We start from the raw sequence: 22,000 nt of genomic DNA on the forward strand, positions 1-22,000 counted from the left end.
GGATGGTACCGTCATGCTCGAGGGTCGTACCGTCGTGTTTAAGGATCGTACCGTCATGCTCGAGGGTCAGGCACTCGTCTTCAAGGAGTTCAACTATCGTGTTGCCACCGTAAGGCATAACCTGGGATTTACTTTCACACTCACGCCCACATATTCACGCCCTCGAGTTCTCCCGGTCGTTTTTGTGAGTGCTTTTAGCAGTTTACCTTGTTTGACGATCACTTCAGAGATGATAACTGCAGCGAAGATGGATGACGTGTTTTAATGTATTATATATATATATATATATATATATATATATATATATATATATATATATATATATGTATATATTTTTTTTTCTTTTCATTTCTATTCTTTTGTCATTTATCATACGTTTATTGATATTTGCAGTCACTATTATTATTATTATTATTTTTTTTTTTTTTTTTTTTTTTTTTTTTATACTTTGTCGCTGTCTCCCGCGTTTGCGAGGTAGCGCAAGGAAACAGACGAAAGAAATGGCCCAACCCCCCCCCCCCCCCCATACACATGTACATACACACGTCCACACACACAAATATACATACCTACACAGCTTTCCATGGTTTACCCCAGACGCTTCACATGCCTTGCTTCAATCCACTGACAGCACGTCAACCCCTGTATACCACATGACTCCAATTCACTCTATTCCTTGCCCTCCTTTCACCCTCCTGCATGTTCAGGCCCCGATCACACAAAATCTTTTTCACTCCATCTTTCCACCTCCAATTTGGTCTCCCTCTTCTCCTCGTTCCCTCCACCTCCGACACATATATCCTCTTGGTCAATCTCTCCTCACTCATTCTCTCCATGTGCCCAAACCATTTCAAAACACCCTCTTCTGCTCTCTCAACCACGCTCTTTTTATTTCCACACATCACTCTTACCCTTACGTTACTTACTCGATCAAACCACCTCACACCACACATTGTCCTCAAACATCTCATTTCCAGCACATCCATCCTCCTGCGCACATCTCTATCCATAGCCCACGCCTCGCAACCATACAGCATTGTTGGAACCACTATTCCCTCAAACATACCCATTTTTGCTTTCCGAGATAATGTTCTCGACTTCCACACATTTTTCAAGGCTCCCAAAATTTTCGCCCCCTCCCCCACCCTATGATCCACTTCCGCTTCCATGGTTCCATCCGCTGACAGATCCACTCCCAGATATCTAAAACACTTCACTTCCTCCAGTTTTTCTCCATTCAAACTCACCTCCCAATTGACTTGACCCTCACCCCTACTGTACCTAATAACCTTGCTCTTATTCACATTTACTCTCAACTTTCTTCTTCCACACACTTTACCAAACTCAGTCACCAGCTTCTGCAGTTTCTCACATGAATCAGCCACCAGCGCTGTATCATCAGCGAACAACAATTGACTCACTTCCCAAGCTCTCTCATCCCCAACAGACTTCATACTTGCCCCTCTTTCCAGGACTCTTGCATTTACCTCCTTTACAACCCCATCCATAAACAAATTAAACAACCATGGAGACATCACACACCCCTGCCGCAAACCTACATTCACTGAGAACCAATCACTTTCCTCTCTTCCTACACGTACACATGCCTTACATCCTCGATAAAAACTTTTCACTGCTTCTAACAACTTGCCTCCCACACCATATATTCTTAATACCTTCCACAGAGCATCTCTATCAACTCTATCATATGCCTTCTCCAGATCCATAAATGCTACATACAAATCCATTATTATTATTATTATTATTATTATTATTATTATTATTATTATTATCATTATTATTATTATTATTTTCGTTGATTCCATATTAACTTTTTTTTTGTCATACTGATAAAGATATTTATAGTAGATATTTTCTAAGCATCATACGTCGTCTGTATACCATTCAAAATGACATCCATGGGAGTTTGGAACAGGCAAGTGCATGTTGAGGAGGTGTTGTGCTCCTGATTATTCACACGTTTACTTTATCCCTGATCTCATCTACACATTAGACCTAATGAACCCCCAGTGTGTCCCTCTCCCGTAGTGGTGGCTTCATATACCTCATAACCAATTGTCCAAAGGCTTTAATGTGCCAGTATTTCGTTAACGTTATGCATTATTGTTCGTACCCCTTAATGACCAGGTTCCTCCTTTGTGTCATGTGTGCATTAGTTTAGAAATCTTAAAAAAAAAAAAAACGCGAGTATTATCTAGACTTTAAGAGCCCAGTTTAGCCCCCTGACTTCATTTGCAGTGAGTTTCGAAATCGTTTTTGTTTCTCTTTTGTAATCATGGACACGTTGTTCCCCTCCCACTGTCTTCCAAGACTTAAGAAGCACGATGACTGGTTCGTCTTTCTTCCCATATACGTCCTTAAGCCACCGCTCCACATTGGAGGGTTTTCGCGCGTCAGTTTACCAGGCGTCAGGGCCGCGTTGGTCAGGCTGGCGTGACCCTCGTTTAACCCCGGACTGGTGTTTCGATGGTTTCCTTCAAGAGGTGGTGGAGATGGCGTCCCGTAGGGGGAAGGAGGCTCTGGTGCTGCTTGATCTCGTACATTCAGGGTTGGATGTGTGTTTGTGTGTGAGAGAGAGAGTGTGTGTGTCTGTGTGTGAGAGAGAGAGAGAGAGAGAGAGAGAGAGAGAGAGAGAGAGAGAGAGAGAGAGAGAGAGAGAGAGAGTAGTTGGATCCAGTGCTCCGTTGCTGTTTGCGTTCCAAATATAGTTGGGTAAACAAACTGTGCACCACATAGCGACCCGATCGTATTTTTTTCGTTTCTTTTCTTTTATTTTATTTTCCACGGCACAACGAACGTCCCACCTATGTCCCCACGTACACACTGTTAGAAAAACCAAGGATGGAATCGATGAATTTCGAAATGATCAATACGACTCGTGTTGTCTTGGGTAGGGTTGGCAAACGTGGACACGACACAATATTTCTTAATCATTATTGTGGCCCAGCTTCAGAAGTTATGACCGTCGAAATATGAAACAGAGATACAACCTACAGACATAACATTCGTTAGAGTAAATGACAGGAGATGTCGCTGGCAATCGATGTATTATACAGCATCGCGAAAGCAGGACATACAATATGAGGCTTGACCAATGGCCATATTTCAAACCCCGTATCGTCCTTGGTGTCATGACCACGACATTACGACCCCTGAGCACGACGGTGCGGCCTTTTGAGGGCGAAGGTCTGGTGGCCTTTGACCTGACCTATACCCTGAGGGTCAGGTCGCCAAAGACCGAGGTCCGCGAGACCCTGCAGGGTATCAATAGTGGTTAAGCAGGCAGTCTATGCTTGTTATGTGTAGGGTCTGTGTGGCGAGGAGCAGCACGCATATACCACCAGCTCTTAGATCAATGGTCTTCGTTAAAGACCCTCGATTCTGACACCTTGATGGGCGTGAGGAAGACCTACGCGACGGGTTCTCCTCCTCCTCCTCCTCCTCCTCCTCGTTCCTGTTTCATATCCTCCCCCCCCATCTCTCTCTCTCTCTCTCTCTCTCTCTCTCTCTCTCTCTCTCTCTCTCTCTCTCTCTCTCTCTCTCTCTGTCATTACTGACTTTTATCTCTTCCTTCTTCACGGAGTCGCTGGGTCTCGAGATCCTCGTCATGTGTCGCCTTTCGTCAGCATTTTCTTCCCGCGTTGGTTCGCTGTCTTCTGCGGCCATCACCACCACCGCCACCGCCTCTGCCGCCGTCTCTTGTGTAGCCTGGCGGATCCCTCTCACATCCTGCTCGTTCCTCCCTCCTCCTCCCTCTCTCTAATTCATCATAAATTTCTGGATCTCTTACACTCGCGCCACAAGATTGTCTTAATTTTCCTTTTCACACTTTTTACACGCGCGCGCGCACACACACACACACACACACACACACACGGCTGAGGACATGGTAAATGCAAGCACCGTCCATAAATCTAAGTGGCTGCATGATAGTAGAGATTGGTCAAGTGCTGGGGCCCCGACGAGTGTAAAACTCCCTCCCCATACAGTACAAATAGGTAATCACAGGAGTGAAGAAAACATATATATATATATATATATATATATATATATATATATATATATATATATATGATAGTAAGAATATCCAAGAGATGGCGCCCCACGAGCGTAAAAACTCCCCACCTCGCACAGTACAAATAGGTCATTACAACTTGTGTTGGGTATATAATGTCGGCCATAAACACACGTACGCTGGGTCGCCACACCCCCCTCCCCTGAGCCTTTCTCTGTAAGTGCTAGGCCAGGCTTAGCAGACCTGGTAGCACCTGAGGAGGTGGAGGGAGGCCACAAATCTCTCACAAGGGGAGTGAGGGAGAAGGGTAAGGGAGGAGGAATAGGGATAGTTGGGGGGGATGAGGGAAAATAATAGAGAGGGTGGTAATCACTCAGTTGATAAGGGTGGAGGTAGGGAAAGGGACCACAGTTCGTTGTAAACACGACACAGATGGAAAATGGACGGAGCTCAGTGTTGCGTCTCGTTTGGTTAGAGCTTTGTCAGTTAGCGCCGGTGGTGGACAGTCTCCTGTTGAGCCGGGATGGAAGAGGGGAGGGAAGGGAGAAGCTGGGATGAGAGGAGAGTGAAGGAAGGAGTGTAGTAGAAAGGAAGAGGGTTGATGACTCTTGCATGCAGGTCATCTTGCTCCTTGGGGGAGGAGGACATTAGTGAGAGACGATGGAGGAGAAATCTCATGTCAGTTTCCATTTCAGAGACCACATGCGAGAGAGAGAGAGAGAGAGAGAGAGAGAGAGAGAGAGAGAGAGAGAGAGAGAGAGGGGGGGGATCACCACAGACAACACGAGTCTGTGGAGACCCTAAGCAGTTGTCTTCTTGCACACCAGAGGACACAGTACTCGCAGAAGATGAAGACGCCACAGAAAACACCCTTCTCCCTTTTTCATTCTCTCTTGCCGCCCGTTTTCTAGGGATGAATCGTGCCAAAACAAACTTTGGTCTGGGTAGGAGGATGGGGAGGAGGAGGAGCCGCATCTCCTGGAAGCCTTAACCGAGATGTAGTGAAGCGTTAAACGTGTTTGGCCCAGTCAGGACACCGCCACAAAAACACTGGAAACTGGAAGGTGGAAATTTACAGCGTTCTGCGTTCGCCAGGTTTGCCGATCCAGTCGGTGCTTACAGCCCTGGAAGTCTGGAAGCGAAGTCAGTGCTTAGCGCTCTGAAAAGACTGGAGATTAAGTCGACGGTTTACGCCCTGGGCGTCTGGAAGTGAAGTCATTGTTTGGAGCTCTGGAAATCTGGATGAAAAGGAGGTGCTTAGCACTCTAGAAGTCTGGATGGAAATAAAGTTAGTGCACTGCACTAAGTAAGAGTGAAAGTAAAGTCAGCGCTCAGTGCTCTGGAATCTGGAAGTAAAGTCAGTGTTCAGAGCTCTGGAAGTCTGGAGATGAAGTTATTGCTTAGCGCTTTGGTATCTGGAAGTAAAGTTGTTTTTAAGGTCTTAAAAAGATACTGAATTCTCGCTATGGTCTTCCGCAGTTCCTTGATCTTTTATTGACAGTATTTCTATCCGAAACTTGTCTTAAAACTCTTGCTATACGCACCCCAGCTTATTTCAGGAATTACAACGGTGTCTTAGTTTTGTGAATGAAATGCTTACAAATATTGTAAGCTACATCTTTAACTTCTTCAGTACGTCGGTACGACCCTTACGGTTTGATACCATGCACTTCAGGTGGCTCTACGAGGCCAAGCCATCATTTCCAAAGGTCGCACTTCCTATGCCGGAGGGTCGTACTCTTGCGCTCAAGGGGTCGTATTGCTTTACCGAGGGGGTCGTCCTCTTGTGTTCAGGGGTCGTACCCTCTTGCTCAAGAGTTTAGAGCAATCTTTTCCCATCCGGCTGAGAGAGCTGATTTTCTCTGGCTTACCAAATGATCGTTGGTTTACACATTGATTTCCACGGAGCCAAACTTCTTAGATCGTAACCCTTAAAAAAAAAAAAAAACTCCTAGAACCTCTTATCAAGTTGCTGACCTCGAAAAAGGAACCCCCTTCCAGAAAAGGGAAAACTCGCCTAAAAAGTTCCTAAAGTTATTAAGAAAGTTTCTCAATGGTTTTGGCCCAGTGAGCCTTGTAATGGTTGGTGTGTCAGGTACGAGCTCAAAGCCACGGGGTAATTTTCCTCTTATGGGTCGAGTTCATGGTTGAGTAGCGTGAATGTCGGGGTTGGGCGAGTAAAAAGGGGGGGCTGCTGCAGGCACCTAAAATAAATAGTCTGGTGCCCCTAAAAGTGTCTCGGTGTCTGGGACGACGCTTGCCGCCTCCCATTCTCATTTTCCAGTGCCTTGATCATGTGTTCCAGTACTCTGGACATGCTCATCTTCCAGGACTCTGGACGACCTCATCTTCCAGCACTATGGACACACTCGCCTGACCAGTACTTTGGTCATCATCAACTTCCAGCACTCTGCACGTATGGATCTTCCAGCATTCTGGTCGTCTTTATCTTCCAGTTCTGGGAATAACTTCGTCTTCCAGCACTCGCTCTGGAAATGACCCTCGCTAGCACCGTGGTCATCATCACTTTCCAGAGCTCTGGTTATCCTCATCTGTAGATATAATCATAGACAAATTATTTCAGTGAGAGTATGGGTGAAGGGGACAATGATCTAGGGGTAGGTGGAGGCCAGTCTAGAGCGAACCGTGGGTACAACGCATCGACGTAGGAGGGTGACAGGTGGGCCCAAGTGGGGCCCAAAGGGACCCCCCCCTCGCTGTCAGATGGAGAGTGAGGGAGGTCCAGGATACATCAGATACATGATCAGACTTACAGGACAGTAAGAGATGCTGACAGCAACATAGGTATGCCAACATTGGAGCAATACAAAGCAAGATTAAAATATTCCTCTCCCAGTTTTTTTTCTCCCCCTCGTCCTTTGTGGCCTCATTGTGTGAACACCTAATGCAATGAATATTTGATTCCCTCACGCCACCGCCTTCTGCATTATTATTATTATTATTATTATTATTATTATTATTATTATTAAGCAAGGTATCTGTAAGGTCAAAATTCGGTTGTGGAGTCTTACTTCAAATCTAAGGATTTTCAAGAGACTTGTAAGGCGTAAGAGTTTTCGGGAGACCCATAGGTACAAAAGAACCCCCCAATGCACACGTAAGAGGTCTCGCGAGACCCATAGGTATACAAAGAATCCCACGAAGAGGTGCCTTGCGAGGTCGAGAGAGAGAGAGAGAGAGAGAGAGAGAGAGAGAGAGAGAGAGAGAGAGAGAGAGAGAGAGAGAGAGAATAACATTATTTTAAACGCCCACGACACTTGTAAACGACATCGTAACCCAACATTACGTGTCAGTCATAAGCCGGGTATGTGTTACTCTCGTCCCCCCCCCCCCCTACGAGAGGGGCTCCCAGGCCTTGTCTCCGCCTCACAAAAAGTGGAGGCACTTATCCCCGGGAGTCGTAATTGCCTAAGTTAAAGAGACCGGGACAATTAGCGCATGATTAACGACCCTGAGGTGATTTTTGTTGTTGTTTTTTGTTGATGTTGTTCTTTAGCTTCCGTTAGCAGAGGGCCTGCTCGTCCCGTCTGTCTGTTTGTATGGTATCAGAGAGAGAGAGAGAGAGAGAGAGAGAGAGAGAGAGAGAGAGAGAGAGAGAGAGAGAGACTGCGTACTCGTATATATACAATGTGGTTCTCCCACGAGGCAGGGCGAGCGCGTAGAAGATATTTTTTTTTTAGAGTTAGAAACTGAATCTTGTGTTACGTGTTGTCACATGTTCATGTGGCAGATGGAGGAGGAGGTGTGTATGTGTGTGTATATGTGTGGACCGAATGCCGGCGGTAAACTAAGAGCGTGGTAGGCGGAAAGAGAGAGAAAAAGTGACTAGCAACCCAGAGCAGGGGAAGGGGAATTTGACAGCCACTGTAGTGCTGGCTGAGTGCGATGCCTCCACTGACTTGCCCTATATAGGCCCAGGTGGTAGTTACACCTTTTTGGTCGGTAATTGCCCTGCCACCTGCTGAGAGAGAGAGAGAGAGAGAGAGAGAGAGAGAGAGAGAGAGAGAGAGAGAGAGAGAGACCGTAAAGACCACCTGACCATGAAGACCACTGCCCGTAGGTGCTCGTCAAGAAAGTGGTCGTTCAGACGGACCCTTATCTAGGTTCTCTCGCTTGGCACTTCAGCTTAACCACCATTTCACTGACCCACAAGGACCCCCATCCACTCGTCGTAACTGCCTTGTTAAGGATCCGTCATTAGGTCAAGGATGGCCACTCTGTTCATGACTGGAACACGTTCGTAGTCCTTTCATGGCGACCCTTCCCATTTTCCCCTTTGCACTACTCGTCTTTGGCTGGAAGCGGGCTTTCCAGGCGCCAGCCTCTGGCCTTGGTGGCCTCGCTACCATGCAAGGGATTATCCGTGGTGACGGTGTAATGGTAGAGGAGGAGGAGATAAAGATACGGAGATATGATACAGGAGGAGAGAAAGTGAAGGGGTTAGAAAGAGAGAGAGAGAGAGAGAGAGAGAGAGAGAGAGAGAGAGAGAGAGAGAGAGTGTTATGGAAGTAAGACATATTACTCTGGACTGAGTTTTAGCCAGCTGTTTGTTAACCTCGCGTTCATCTTATAATTACCTGCACGTCGGGCGCACATTTGACTAAGCCACAATCAGCGAGCCCCAGGGCTTAAGATCCCACAAGAAATTCTTTCCTCCTTGTGGTTTAGAGCTGGTCCTGGGGGGCAGAAACAACCAGCAGAGGAGGTTAGGTGGCTGTAAAAGGGATTACCCGGTAGAGCTTCAACATGCGAGACTTGAAAGGAAAAAGTGCTGGTTGTGGTGCTTGGTCGTGTGGTTGTGGCTCTCAGTTGTGTTGACTCTGGTCTTTGGTCGTGTGGTTGTGGTGATTGTGGCTCTCACTAGTAAGATTGTGGTCTTTGGTCGTGTGGTTGGGGCCCTCACTAATATGATTGTGGTCTTTGGTCGTGTGGTTGTGGCTCGTACTAGTATGACTGTGGTCTTTGGTCGTGTGGTTGGGGCCTTCACTAATATGATTGTGGTCTTTGGTCGTGTGGTTGTGGCTCGTACTAGTATGGCTGTGGTCTTTGGTCGATTGGTTGTGGCTCTCACTAGTGTGACTGTGGTCTTTGGTCGTGTGGTTGTGGCTCTCACTAATATGATTGTTGTCTTTGGTCGTGTAGTTGTGGCCCTCAGTAGTGTGACTGTGGTCTTTGGTCGTGTGATTGTGGCTCTCACTAGTAAGATTGTGGTCTTTGGTCGTGTGGTTGTGGCTCGTACTAGTATGACTGTGGTCTTTGGGCGTGTGGTTGTGGCTCGTACTAGTATGGCTGTGGTCTTTGGTCGATTGGTTGTGGCTCTCACTAGTATGACTGTGGTCTTTGGTCGATTGGTTGTGGCTCTCACTAGTATGATTGTGGTCTTTGGTCGTGTGGTTGTGGCCCTCGGTAGTATGACCGTGGTCTTTGGTCGTGTGGTTTATGGCCCTCACTTGTATGATTGTGGTCCTTGGTCGTGTGGTTGCTCTGCCCTTGGTCGTGTGACTGTGGTCCCTGGTGGTTTGCCTGTGGTATTTGATTGTACGGGTTTTCCTCCACAGGCATTATCCCACATATGGTAAAAGTTCCAGAGATGTAATGCACTCCTGGCGTCAGTCCTGTCTTGGTTTCTGTGGAATTGTATTAGTCTTTTCTGGCTTCAAAACTCCCGTCCAATAGTCTTCTAGGACCCCCACAACATTCCCCCGTTTAACAGCATCGAAGTTCCTCATGGTTATATCTCGGCTTCACGTTTGTGTTTACGTAGCATATCTTGATATGCTACACGCCACCGGCAGCTAGGTATGCTGGTGTACTCATTAGAACAGACATGCATATCTTAACGTTCCCTGGTGGCAGAGGGGGTCAGAGCAGCGCTCAGATGCAGTGATGCATTGGCCAGCACCATCAGCATTATGTATTAATTATTCGTATGTATTTAGATACACTAGTAGATATACCCCATGGTAACCGCCTCTCTCTCTCTCAGCATCACAGCGGGGGGTCGTATGTATATATATATATATATATATATATATATATATATATATATATATATATATATATATATATATATATGAACTTGCCTGATCTACAATGTATGCCATTATAATTACTGTAGGAGAGGGGGGGGGAAGGGGGAAGGATATATATAAACACCGTTCAACCGACCAACCATATCTCGTGTGTATATATATATATATATATATATATATATATATATATATATATATATATATATATATATGAACTGACCTAATCTACAATGTATACCATTACAATTACTGTTGGAGAGATGGAAAGGGGTTGTGGGGGAGGATAAATGAAGACAGTGTTCGGCCGACCACCCAACCCAACTCTCGTGTCTTCCCCTCCCACTCTCCCTCCCTCACCCGCAAGGCTGTGTAAACCTTTCCCCCTCCCAGCAGCAGCAGCAGCAGCATGTTGTGCTCACCCCGCCGGAAAATGAACATGGAAGAGTTAAGTAACAGTTGTGTGAGACTCGTCATGACTGTGGGAACAGGGCGGGGGAGGTGGTGCTTGCTTAGGTATGGAAGGAACGTGTGTGAGAAGGGAGGACGAGATGGGAGGTGGTGGAGTGCGACGGGTAACTGTATAGTAGCGGGGAAGGAGAGGAGGCGGGGGGATGTGTTGGGGCAGAGGAGGAGGAGGAGGAGGAGATGACGTGGTGTGTGTGTGTGTGTGTGGTAGACTCTGTCATCCATCCTCCCCAAGAGACGATGAGGAATATATGACCACACGATCATGCGCCATACCAACTCAGTTACTGTGCGAAAACGGTAAGTAATTAAGGAAATGGAAGAGTCGGGCGTAGTCGTATAAGCAAAGCTGGAAGAAGGAAATTAACAGTATATGAGGAACGAGGACCATCCTTCATTCCTATACTGTACCCTTTGACAACACGTCAAGCCCTCCTCCTCTCCCTCTCGAAAATAGATATATCTTCAAGCAGGAATAAATCTGGACACTGTTAACATCCTGCTAAAAAGAAAAAATCCTGTAGCCAACGTCTTTACAAAAGAAAAAATATATATATCTTGACATTGTTAACATCATACTAAAGAAGAAAAATTATGTAGCCAACGTATTTCTTTAAGGGAATTTTTTTTTTAATATGGTTTGTTATATAGTTCCGTCCTTAGAGCTAAGAAAGTGCCAGGATTCATTATATCTTGCCCACGAAGTTTCGCTCCCTATCCCGTGGGGTGGTTTTGGCAGAAGTTTTCCCCGCTTCACTTTATAGTTTTAGGGAAAATGGAAATCACTCCGGGGGGGAGGAAAATGGGGGTCGGAATCCCCCTCCACTTTTACGGTCCGTTACCATAATGCGTGCAAAACTCGAGGAGGACCCGGGACAGCGGGTTCTTATGGTGATGAGGGAATTATCAGGAAGGTGTGCACACGGAGGGGGGACGAGGAGGAGGAGGTGGAGTGTGCTTGGGCTGTGCACACGGAGGGGGGACGAGGAGGAGGAGGTGGAGTGTGCTTGGGCTGTGCACACGGAGGGGGGACGAGGAGGAGGAGGTGGAGTGTGCTTGGGCTGGCGCCGCTGGAGTTGGTGAGAGGGAGGGAGGAGATTGATGGCGGTACTCAGGAGGGTGAGTGGCTCCTTGTTGAGTTCCATAATGAGGATGGAAGCCCAAGAAATGTAGATGGTCAGGGGTAGAAGTACCCTACTGAGGGTGGAGGATGTGTGAGGGGAGATAGATGATCATAGCTTCGTGTCGTAAGGGTTAAAGTGTGTATATATATATATATATATATATATATATATATATATATATATATATATATATATATATTTTTTTTTTTATTATTATTATGCTTTGTCGCTGTCTCCCGCGTTAGCGGGGTAGCGCAAGGAAACACACGAAAAAATGGCCCAACCCACCATCATACACATGTATATGAATACACGTCCACACACGCACATATACATACCTATACATTTCAACGTATACATATATATATATACATACACAGACATATACACATATATGCATGTACATAATTCATACTAGACCCAGCTTGCATAAGGTTGCACTGCGAGTGAATATTAACTTTCGGTTAGGCTGTAGCACTGAATAGTCTCTCGTCAAAGAACTTCTCATTCCAAAGGAGCCCGCATTTCTCTGCTACGGGTGCGGGATGAAGCGCATTCCTCGGGCTGCGGGAGTCTTTCGAAACATTATCCTGGTGTATCATATGAGCCATTGAGTGTTGTATAAGGCAGGTCAAGGTGCACAGGTAAGGGCTAAGGACCCCATGGACAAGTTACGTAGGTGGATTTGAAGGCCCTCGTGGGCTGCAGCGTGGTGTACCTGGAGCAAGTTACCGGGGTAGACTGAGGACCCCGTGGCCGGTAGAGGAGTATACGAGGCTAGATAAAGACGCCGGCTGAGGGGCCCCGTAGATTCAGCACATAGATATCACGGGTGGGGCAGATGTAGGGTGTGAGAGACGACCCAGCTCGAACAGGTCTTTTACATCACCTCTTACCAGCTGTGAGGGTGTGGCATACATTCCAAGTTGGGTCAGCACCCTTATTGATGGGCGAGGAGGAGTTTGTAGGTATGGGAGGACATGGGGGAGGGGAATTGGTCAGGAAGAACGTGGGGAGGATAAGGAAGATTGGGAGGATCAGGGGAGATGAGGAGGGCTGGGAAAGACAGTGAGGATTAGGAAGACGTGGAGGATAAGGAAGTCAAGGAAGATGAAGGGTAACAACGTAAAGGATGAAGAAGATGAGGATAATGGGGAGGACAATGGAGGTAAGGGAAGACAAGGAGGGTGGAGAGGACAAGGACAGTGAAGAAGTCAAGGATGATGAGGACGACGAGGAAGACCGGGAAGAAGACGAGCAGGATGAGGAGGAGGAGGAGGAGAAGGATGAAGAGAACAAGAAAGGATGGACGGGGAGAAGGAACAGGTAGAGAGGGAGGAGGGTAGAAACTGTAGATACAGGTAGCATTTCGAAGGTCATTGGTAGTAAGGAAGTAGTAAAGAAAAAAAAGCGGATGTCCTGAAGATGGCCATTGACCTGACCCGTGAAGGGTCAAAGGCCTTTTAATCGCATTTAGGTTTATGAAAGATGTTGTTAAGGTTTAAACTTGGCGGTGAATGAGAATGCCGAAGGAAATATTGCATTTGCTCGCGAATGATGGCCTTTCTTTTTTTTCTTCTTTCTTTCATTCTTTGGCCAGTTTACATACACCATTTTCTTGCATATGGAAGCTGAACGTAACACATTAAATGATATGTTAAACCAAATATATTTCTCCTCCATTGTAATTTACACCGATTGTTCATCACTTATGCTTGCCATTTTGTTTCGTTAAAGGTTTATTCTGTGGTGAGATTGCTTCAGGTTAGTGAACAGGGTAAAAGTCTAGTGAATAAAGAATTGGCTTAACTTCAGTCTGTGTGTGTTCGAGCTGCTAGACGTGAACCAGCAGTAATATATATATATATATATATATATATATATATATATATATATATATATATATATATATATATATATATATATATATATATATATATTCCTATGAGTCCACGGGGAAAATTAAATATGGACTCAGGAATATCTCGATCACGAGCAAAATTGTGATCTTTTTCAATATATATATATATATATATATATATATATATATATATATATATATATATATATATATATATATATATATATTCAAGTATATTTAGTATAACGTCCTATTCCAAGTGGAAAAAATCTCCCTTGCTTGATATATCGTCATTATGTAACCATTTTATTTCAATAGATTAAACGCTAAGCTGTTGTAATGAATTGACTCTTTTAAATTAGTTATCTGAACTCGTAGGTCAAAGACCTTTCGTAATTTCTGTAATCCTTTGCTTGCTGCCCATAGTATAAAACATGGAGAACGGCAGAATGTGTTCAATATATCCCCAAGGTACATATTATCCCCCATGGTCTATCCATAACCGTAACTTTTTCTTCGTCAGACTTAGTACCCATAACAGCCTTATTTATCCCCTTGAAGGTAATTACCCCGAACTGGCCATTTATATTCCCACAAGGGTTAGATACACCCGAGGTTCCTATGTACAGAACAGAACTACGCAACAGACACACGGAGGTGGGAAGTGGCTGCCATCAGTCTTAATTATGTCGTGACAGACGTAATTACCGCCCCTGACAGCATTAACCACCCTTATTAATAGGATGTTATGTACTGGAGGGGGAGGCGTGGGTCGCGTCGCTAACTGTGTGTGTTGACATCACAGTCACTTTCCAACAGCTGAATGTCCTTGCCTCCCAACAGACAGCCATAACTTCGTTGTACTTTCAACAGTGTTATGATCACTTTGAACAGCCTTCTTGTAGACTTGACTACGCCTTTAACTGTCCTAACAGTATGAAGCTCTGGCCCTTTGACCTGGCCCTTTATGAGCCTGGTCGTGGACCAATCACAGTGGCCGTGAGGTCTTGCTCAAGGGTCGCTCCTGCGTGTTATATAAAGGTTTTAACAACGCCCTTAGTTAAATATTATTATTTCCTCTGGACCAACCGATGTGCTTGGCTACTGGAGAATGGTACAAAATGGGTAGTGCACGAAGAGATAGGAGTGGAGAGAAAAAGAAGAGTAAAGAAGGAAGAGGGACGGAGTTGAAAACGAGGGAGGATGGAGAGAAATCGAGGGGAGGGAGAAGAAAATGGATGGAAAGATTAGGAAGATGGAGAATGGAAAGGAAAATACAGAAGGACGGGGGAAGAAAAACACATAAGGTGTATACGGGTCGTCAGTCATAGAGCCGAGTCCCGCTCTGGTCTACTCGTTATCCCCCACACACAACGAAATGGACACAGAGAACGAACGAAGTCACCAGATGATCCCGAAACTTTTCCCTAAGTTCATTAGGAGTAAATTGTCAGTTAAAGATCAGCTAATCAGACCAAGTAATTCAGAGGGAGAAAACTTTAGCTTAACACAAAAACTGTCACTCGAGAATGAAAAAAAAAAAAAAAAAAAAAAATATATATATATATATATATATATATATATATATATATATATATATATATATATATATATATATTCCTATGAATCCACGGAGAAAATGAAACACGAAAAGTTCCCAAGTGCACTTTCGTGGACTCATGGGAATATCTTGATCACGCGCAAAATTGTGATCCTTTCCAATATATATATATATATATATATATATATATATATATATATATATATATATATATATATATATATAATGTGTGTGTGTGTGTGTGTGTGTGTGTGTGTGTGTGTGTGTGTGTGTGTGCAGATGAATCACAAACGAACACGGGGGTCAAGTATATGCTAGTTGCCATAAAGGAAAAGATATTGCAACGGTGGCTCGGTGATGGATAAGTGTACGTATATCATTCCACATCATTTCCCCGTCTTTTGTTTAGTTAAAGACTGTTGTCACGGAGAGAGAGAGAGAGAGAGAGAGAGAGAGAGAGAGAGAGAGAGAGAGAGAGAGGGGATTTACGACCCTTGTAGTACCAGGTTGAGGTTCGAAAACCCTCGGATCGTGAGACGTGGCTGAGGTTCCTCCTCACGTCAGCGTAAAAAAAAAAAAAAGTTTGATGTCCTGGAGGATTTGACGAAGTTGTTTAAAGCTCAGGTTCAGTGCAAAGTGGAGTGGCTAGACCACAGAACAATTTGGATATAACAATTTGAGAAAAAGGGTACGCTATTTGTGTCTTTTTTTTTTTTTCTGTACTGTGATTGCTCTCTCCCACCTTGTGTATACTTGGTGCTGTATAGACAGATGGTTGGCTGGCTAGTGTGTCAGGCTGTCATAAACCAAGTCGTTTATCTGATTGGCCGCTACACAGGTCACACAATGTTCATCTGACCTCCTCCATGACCTGGTGGAGAGGAGCTTGTATTTTCTCCTCCTCCTCCTCCTCCCACGGAGGAGAGCATGCAGGAATTATAAATTCAAGGGATATGTAAAGTCGCCTTTCTGAAATAGACACAAGGCTTGAAGGCCTTCGCCATATACCCAGTATCATATAAGGGTGGGTATGATACATATCTTTCAACAGGGATATGTTTCTGGTTAGTCTTTTGTTCTCCTCCTTACTACCGCTCCAAGCTCAGGGCTGGACAACCCCATCATGAAACCCAGTCAGGCCACTCTTCCCCCCGCTGCCCTATTCGATTAGATCTGCACAGTCAATTTATTTCTCGAAGAAAATGGTCTTCGGAGGGAAGTGGATCCTTGGCGGCGGTGGCTTCGAAGGCGGCACGCACACAGCTTGAGACGCGTCCCTTGTACAAAAAGGTTCTATCCGATCAGAGCGATCACCTGATAAATGCCAGAGGTTGATAATTCCCGCAGGAAATACTGTCTTGATTATCAGCAGAAACTGTCATTTCTATGCAGGACCTGACCTCAGGTGGGGTAAGGGCCGAACGAACAAAGTCCATGCGACCTCCTTCCTTAAAAACTCCATTTTTGATTCTGTTGCAAACGTGACCACTGTAACAAGGTTGCTGGCTGTGCAGGTTGCAAAAGTCGGAGAGGATGCTCGTGCATTGTGGACAATATGAATATACCATATGGACCTGTGGAACGTTACCAGTATATATATATATATATATATATATATATATATATATATACGAATATAGTGCATATGAACATGCACTTTCATAGAACACATAATGCCCTCCGACAGCAAGGACTCGAACCCAGGACCTTTGCGTGGTAGTTGGGAACGCTGATACGCAAAGGTTCCGGGTTCGAGTCTTTGCTGCCGGAGGGCAATTATGTGATTCATTTATACATCATCACTGTATCATATTGATGTACTAGTGTATATTGGCTAGGTAGAAGATTTTAGTCCCTCAGTTACCTTCTTGAGTTAGTTCGACCCACCGGCGCGTCTTTTGAGTCCCCATCAGCGAAGAATGAGAGGAGACCCACCTGACGAAGCTCCCTACCCGCCTCGCCAACTCTCGTCCTACACAAGCTGTATTACGTGATCCTCTCTCTCTCTCTCTCTCTCTCTCTCTCTCTCTCTCTCTCTCTCTCTCTCTCTCTCTCTCTCTCTCTCTCTCTTCACTCACCCTTTTGAATTACCATGTATCTATCCCCCCCTGTTTGGAACACGCAATGTCATCTGGTAGTCGTAATTGGGAAGAAAAAATAAAAAAAAAAGATATTTCAAATGAAGCCGACGAAGATCCAGTCCTTTCAAAAGCCGACTGAGCATGTGTTCGCCCATGAGATACGACCATGAGGGTAGTGCGGTTCAAGCCAATACCACTCTCTTGCCCCTGCTCTCGTGTACGGTGTAGACAAACACACAGTAGGAAACCAATACAACTGTGTGCATAATCCGTCCTTACGGACTCTCTCTCTCTCTCTCTCTCTCTCTCTCTCTCTCTCTCTCTCTCTCTCTCTCTCTCTCTCTCTCCCTTGACCTTAGATGCTCTGAGACGTTCCCAGAGATGTGGTTCACACAAACCCTCGTCATCATGGGTCGAGAAGAACTCTTTTTAAGTGTCGTCCACATAGTCGCTGTTGACAGAAGTGAGCAGCTGAGCTCCATGTGAGACCCCCCCCTCACCGCCGCCGCTGCCTCTCTATCCGCTGACCTCGTCACCATCTCGTGGCTTTGGAAAAAGGTGAAATTCCTTTCGTTCCCTGGAACACTGCTTCCCTCGGAGGACCTACGTATCTAGGTGGTATTTCTTCGGGATATTTACATCCATTGCCGTTCCGACACCTGCCAGGCACTGTCGTTGCTGCTACTACTACTGTCATTTCCGACACTGTCAGGGCCTCCTGGCCTTCCACTGGGGGTGACGTTGCACGCCCCGACACTGTCAGACTTCAGCTCCCCAGTGGTGATGACTCCCGTCCCGTCCCACCACTGTCAGACTCGTCCACAGTGCTGACGTTGCCCGTTCCCGCCACTGTCAGAGGCTGACACTCTGGCTTCCAGGCTGGCCTCTCTTTCGCCTTCCTGCTTCGTAATGTATCCAGCGTCTTCCAGTATATTCTCGGCCACCGCTAAGCTCTGAGCTCTTTCGAACGCATATTGCATTTATTTTTTCTATTTTTTCTAGTTTCATTTGGCCTTTTGCGTCCCCTGTATGGGTTCTATTTCGCACGCGTGCGACATAAACATTTCTTTTTCTTTTGTCTCAATTCATATTTTTCTTCAGCTTATCAAGTTGGTCTTATTTCCAGACTGCGTCTTACTGTTACGTATTCCATCCTTCGTTCTGGCCATCAGGTCCCTCCTCCCAGTCATCTCGTCCTCGACCCAGATTATCTGGGCTGTAAAGAGCTGACGGAGGGTAGGGAGGGGTGGCGTCGTGTCTCACGATCTCCAAAGTGCAGTACCGCGAAACCTTCCTATTTCTATCATTGCCAGGTTTGGAGGAGCGGTGGTTTATCCTGGGCTAAAAACCCTATTGTGTTTCAGGTCCAGTATGTCGAGTTGTGTGATCACAGACTTCTCATGTAGATTCGGCCTGAGGAGCCACCACTGTCTTGACGGGGCATTGCCTCAATACGGGGCGGAGTAACCTGTCGGTGGTGTGACGATGGCTCAGGTCAGTTCACTTGTCTCATTGCGATAAATGAAATGCTCAAAAGAGTCATGACTGAGGAAAGAAACCATGACGCCCTGGTGCAGTGTAGGTAGAACACACTCTGACTCCCGAGGCGACCACCAAGTGTTGGGAAATACTGTTATTGACTGTTGAGCGCGCCAGTTGAAAGCCATGTTCGTTTGCGTTGCCGCCCCTTTCTGAAGATGGCTACCGGGCTTCGAGAGATGGAGTCGGCGTTAGCCATGGCCATCACTCGGTCCAAGTCCCTGCCTGGAATGAACAGCGGGGACTGGACCGCTGCCGAGGACTCGGGCGTGTCCCGCTCAGGAGGCTCCGGGGGGACGAGAGACTCCGGGGTGGTGGTCGTGGCCTCGGACCATCAATCATTCGCCTCAGACGGCAGGTCCTCCTTGCTGGGAGACCTCCCCTCCGGCATGGCCATGTCTGAGCTGCCGTCGGAGGAGGTGCCGGCCGGGGACAAGCAAGTGGGACCCGGCGACGACCCAGACAAGAAGGAGACGATTGGGCGGCATTACTACCCTGAAGGAGGGTGGGGCTGGGTGGTCCTGACTATGGCCCTGCTGGTCCATGTGGCCTCACATGGCCTCCACCAGGCCGGCCGGGATCCTCATCCTTCACACTGTCAAGCAGTTCCCCGAGGGATCTCTCATAGCAGCAAGTAAGTCGTCTTGAGCTTGGTTTGGGAGCTGAGCAGAGTCGTATGTTACTCTGCCATGTGTAAGAGTCGTATGTAACTGTGCCATGTGTAGAGTCGTATGTTACTCTGCCATGTGTAAGAGTCGTATGTTACTGTGCCATGTGTAGAGTCGGTATGTTACTGTGCCATGTGTGGAGTCGTATGTTACTATGCCATGTGTAGAGTCGTATGTTGCTGTGCCATGTGTAGAGTCGTATGTTACTGTGCCATGTGTAGAGTCGTATGTTACTGTGCCATGTGTTAGAGTCGTATGTAACTGTGCCATGTGTTAGAGTCGTATGTTACTGTGCCATGTGTAGAGTCGTATGTTACTGTGCCATGTGTAGAGTCGTATGTTACTGTGCCATGTGTAGAGTCGCATGTTACTGTGCCATGTGTAGAGTCGTATGTTACTGTACCATGTGTAGAGTCGTATGTTACTGTGCCATGTGTAAGAGTCGTATGTTGCTGTGCCATGTGTAGAGTCGTATGTTACTGTGCCGTATGTAAACGTCGTATGTTATTGTGCCATGTGTAGAATCGTATGTTACTGTACCATGTGTAGAGTCGTATGTTACTGTGCCATGTGTAAGAGTCATATGTTACTGTGCCATGTGTAGAGTCGTATGTTACTGTGCCGTGTGTAAGAGTCGTATGTTACTGTGCCATGTGAAGAGTCGTATGTTACTGTGCCATGTGTAGAATCGTATGTTGCTGCGCCATGTGTAGAGTCGTATAATACTGTGCCATGTGTTGAGTCGTATATTACCGTGCCATGTGTAGAGTCGTATGTTACTGTGCCATGTGTAAGAGTCGTATGTTACTGTGCCATGTGTAGAGTCGTATGTTGCTGTGCTATTTGTAGAGTCGTATGTTGCTGTGCCGTGTGTAGAGTCGTATGTTACTGTGCCATGTGTAGAGTCGTATGTTACTGTGCCATGTGTAGAGTCGTATGTTACTATGCCATGTGTAACAGTCGTATGTTGCTGTGCCGTGTGTAGAGTCGTATGTTACTGTGCCATGTGTAGAGTCGTATGTTACTATGCCATGTGTAACAGTCGTATGTTGCCGTGCCATATGTAAGAGTCGTATGTAACTGTGCCATGTGTAGAGTCGTATGTTGCTGTGCCGTGTGTAGAGTGGTAGGTGTTTCTGGTCTTCTTAGAACCATTGAGCTGAGAGGAAAGCCCCAAGGTAGATGTCCTTTCTCACTATGGCCTTTTTTGTTTTCTTTATCCTTTTCAGAAAAAATAGCCTTTAAAAAGAAACTACTTGCAGATATACTTTGGCCTTTAAGAAAATACTTTCAGATATACTTCAGCCTAGGACTGGCACAAGAAAAGTATTAAAGTTCATGCACGCATGCATTAGGCATATTTTTTTTTACTTATCTTCCATAAACTGATAAAGAAAGAAAGGGAGATAAACATAGACTGTACCAGTAATATTACAGCTGTATCATTCATATTTTCCTCGTAACATTTTTGATACGTTCATAAACTTTTAGCAGTTGGTGGGTATTTTTTTTTTCTTTTTATTGTCTCTACTCGAATTCCATACGTAAGTCATGAAGGATGATGAAGACATTTATCCGTCGTTTGTTGATAGCCTCTAAGATGCGCCCGTCGCCCCTCCTTTGATCACGACGATACAACCTTGATATTTTCCTAAGCACGACGGCACGACCGTCCAGTACGATGGTACGACGACGACACCACACCCCCTCTGTGCTGTAGGTATAACGTAAGGGTCGCGCCATCGTGCTCAGCGCACGTACCGACGACGTATCGTTCGGTCGTGCCGAGGAGGCTAGATTTCAGCGGATGTCAAGATCGGGCGCCATGGGGCAAGATGGCTACAAAACTGTTTTGATTCTCTCTCTCTCTCTCTCTCTCTCTCTCTCTCTCTCTCTCTCTCTCTCTCTCTCTCTCCATCTAGTGCACAAACGGGGCGAAACATACACGAGACAATGGTGATAACTCATGAGCAGCTGTGCGCTTCCTACGGATGTGGAAACTCCGAAAGAACTGCGTTACGCGCATTCACGATCATGGCGACGGGGTCCTCGCAGTGGTTTTGTGTGCCTCCGCGTGAAAAAGAAGCCCCGTGGAATCTCCGTCATCTTTTCCTTGTGGCTGCATTGTGGGATGGAAGCATAGTGGGGAGGGGGGGCAGTGGCATCTCCCGTGGAGGGGTTTAAAAAGGGGGCAGGTAAAAGATAGGGTGAGAGAGAGAGAGAGAGAGAGAGAGAGAGAGAGAGAGAGAGAGAGAGAGAGAGAGAGAGTATCGGCAAATCTCAGGGAGAATTAAGAAAATGTGTTGAAAGTAGAACAAAGAGAGAGCAAAAGAGAAAACGGAAACATTGTTGACACAGATGGAGGACTGGTTACACACCAGAGAAGTGAAGAGATGAAATATGTATTTTGAAGCACTGTTGAATATGTTAGATGATAGGGTGGCAGAAGAACGGGTGTTTCAGATGTGGCGGTACGTGAAGCGAGAAAGTTGTGGCAAATAGTTCGGTGAAAAGGGGAAGAGGTAATGAAATCCTTGCGAAAGATGTATTGTGGCAAAGCTGCTGGAGTGTATGGGATTGCAGGTCAATTTCTCAAGAGATTGCAGTGTTGT

General features: G+C 45.9%; 1 protein-coding gene across 1 annotated transcript in view; it reads left to right on the forward strand.

The window, feature by feature from the left end:
- The window catches only part of LOC139753323 (monocarboxylate transporter 12-like), a 320,966-nt gene that overhangs the window by 163,701 nt on the left and 135,265 nt on the right, over nt 1-22,000 (forward strand). The window contains 2 exon segments of the mRNA XM_071669648.1: nt 18,546-19,292; nt 19,294-19,354. Coding sequence (XP_071525749.1) covers nt 18,879-19,292; nt 19,294-19,354 — 475 coding nt within the window. The 5' untranslated portion in view covers nt 18,546-18,878.

The sequence above is a fragment of the Panulirus ornatus genome, chromosome 14 (genome assembly GCF_036320965.1).
Source record: "Panulirus ornatus isolate Po-2019 chromosome 14, ASM3632096v1, whole genome shotgun sequence".
NCBI classification, from domain to species: domain Eukaryota; kingdom Metazoa; phylum Arthropoda; class Malacostraca; order Decapoda; family Palinuridae; genus Panulirus; species Panulirus ornatus.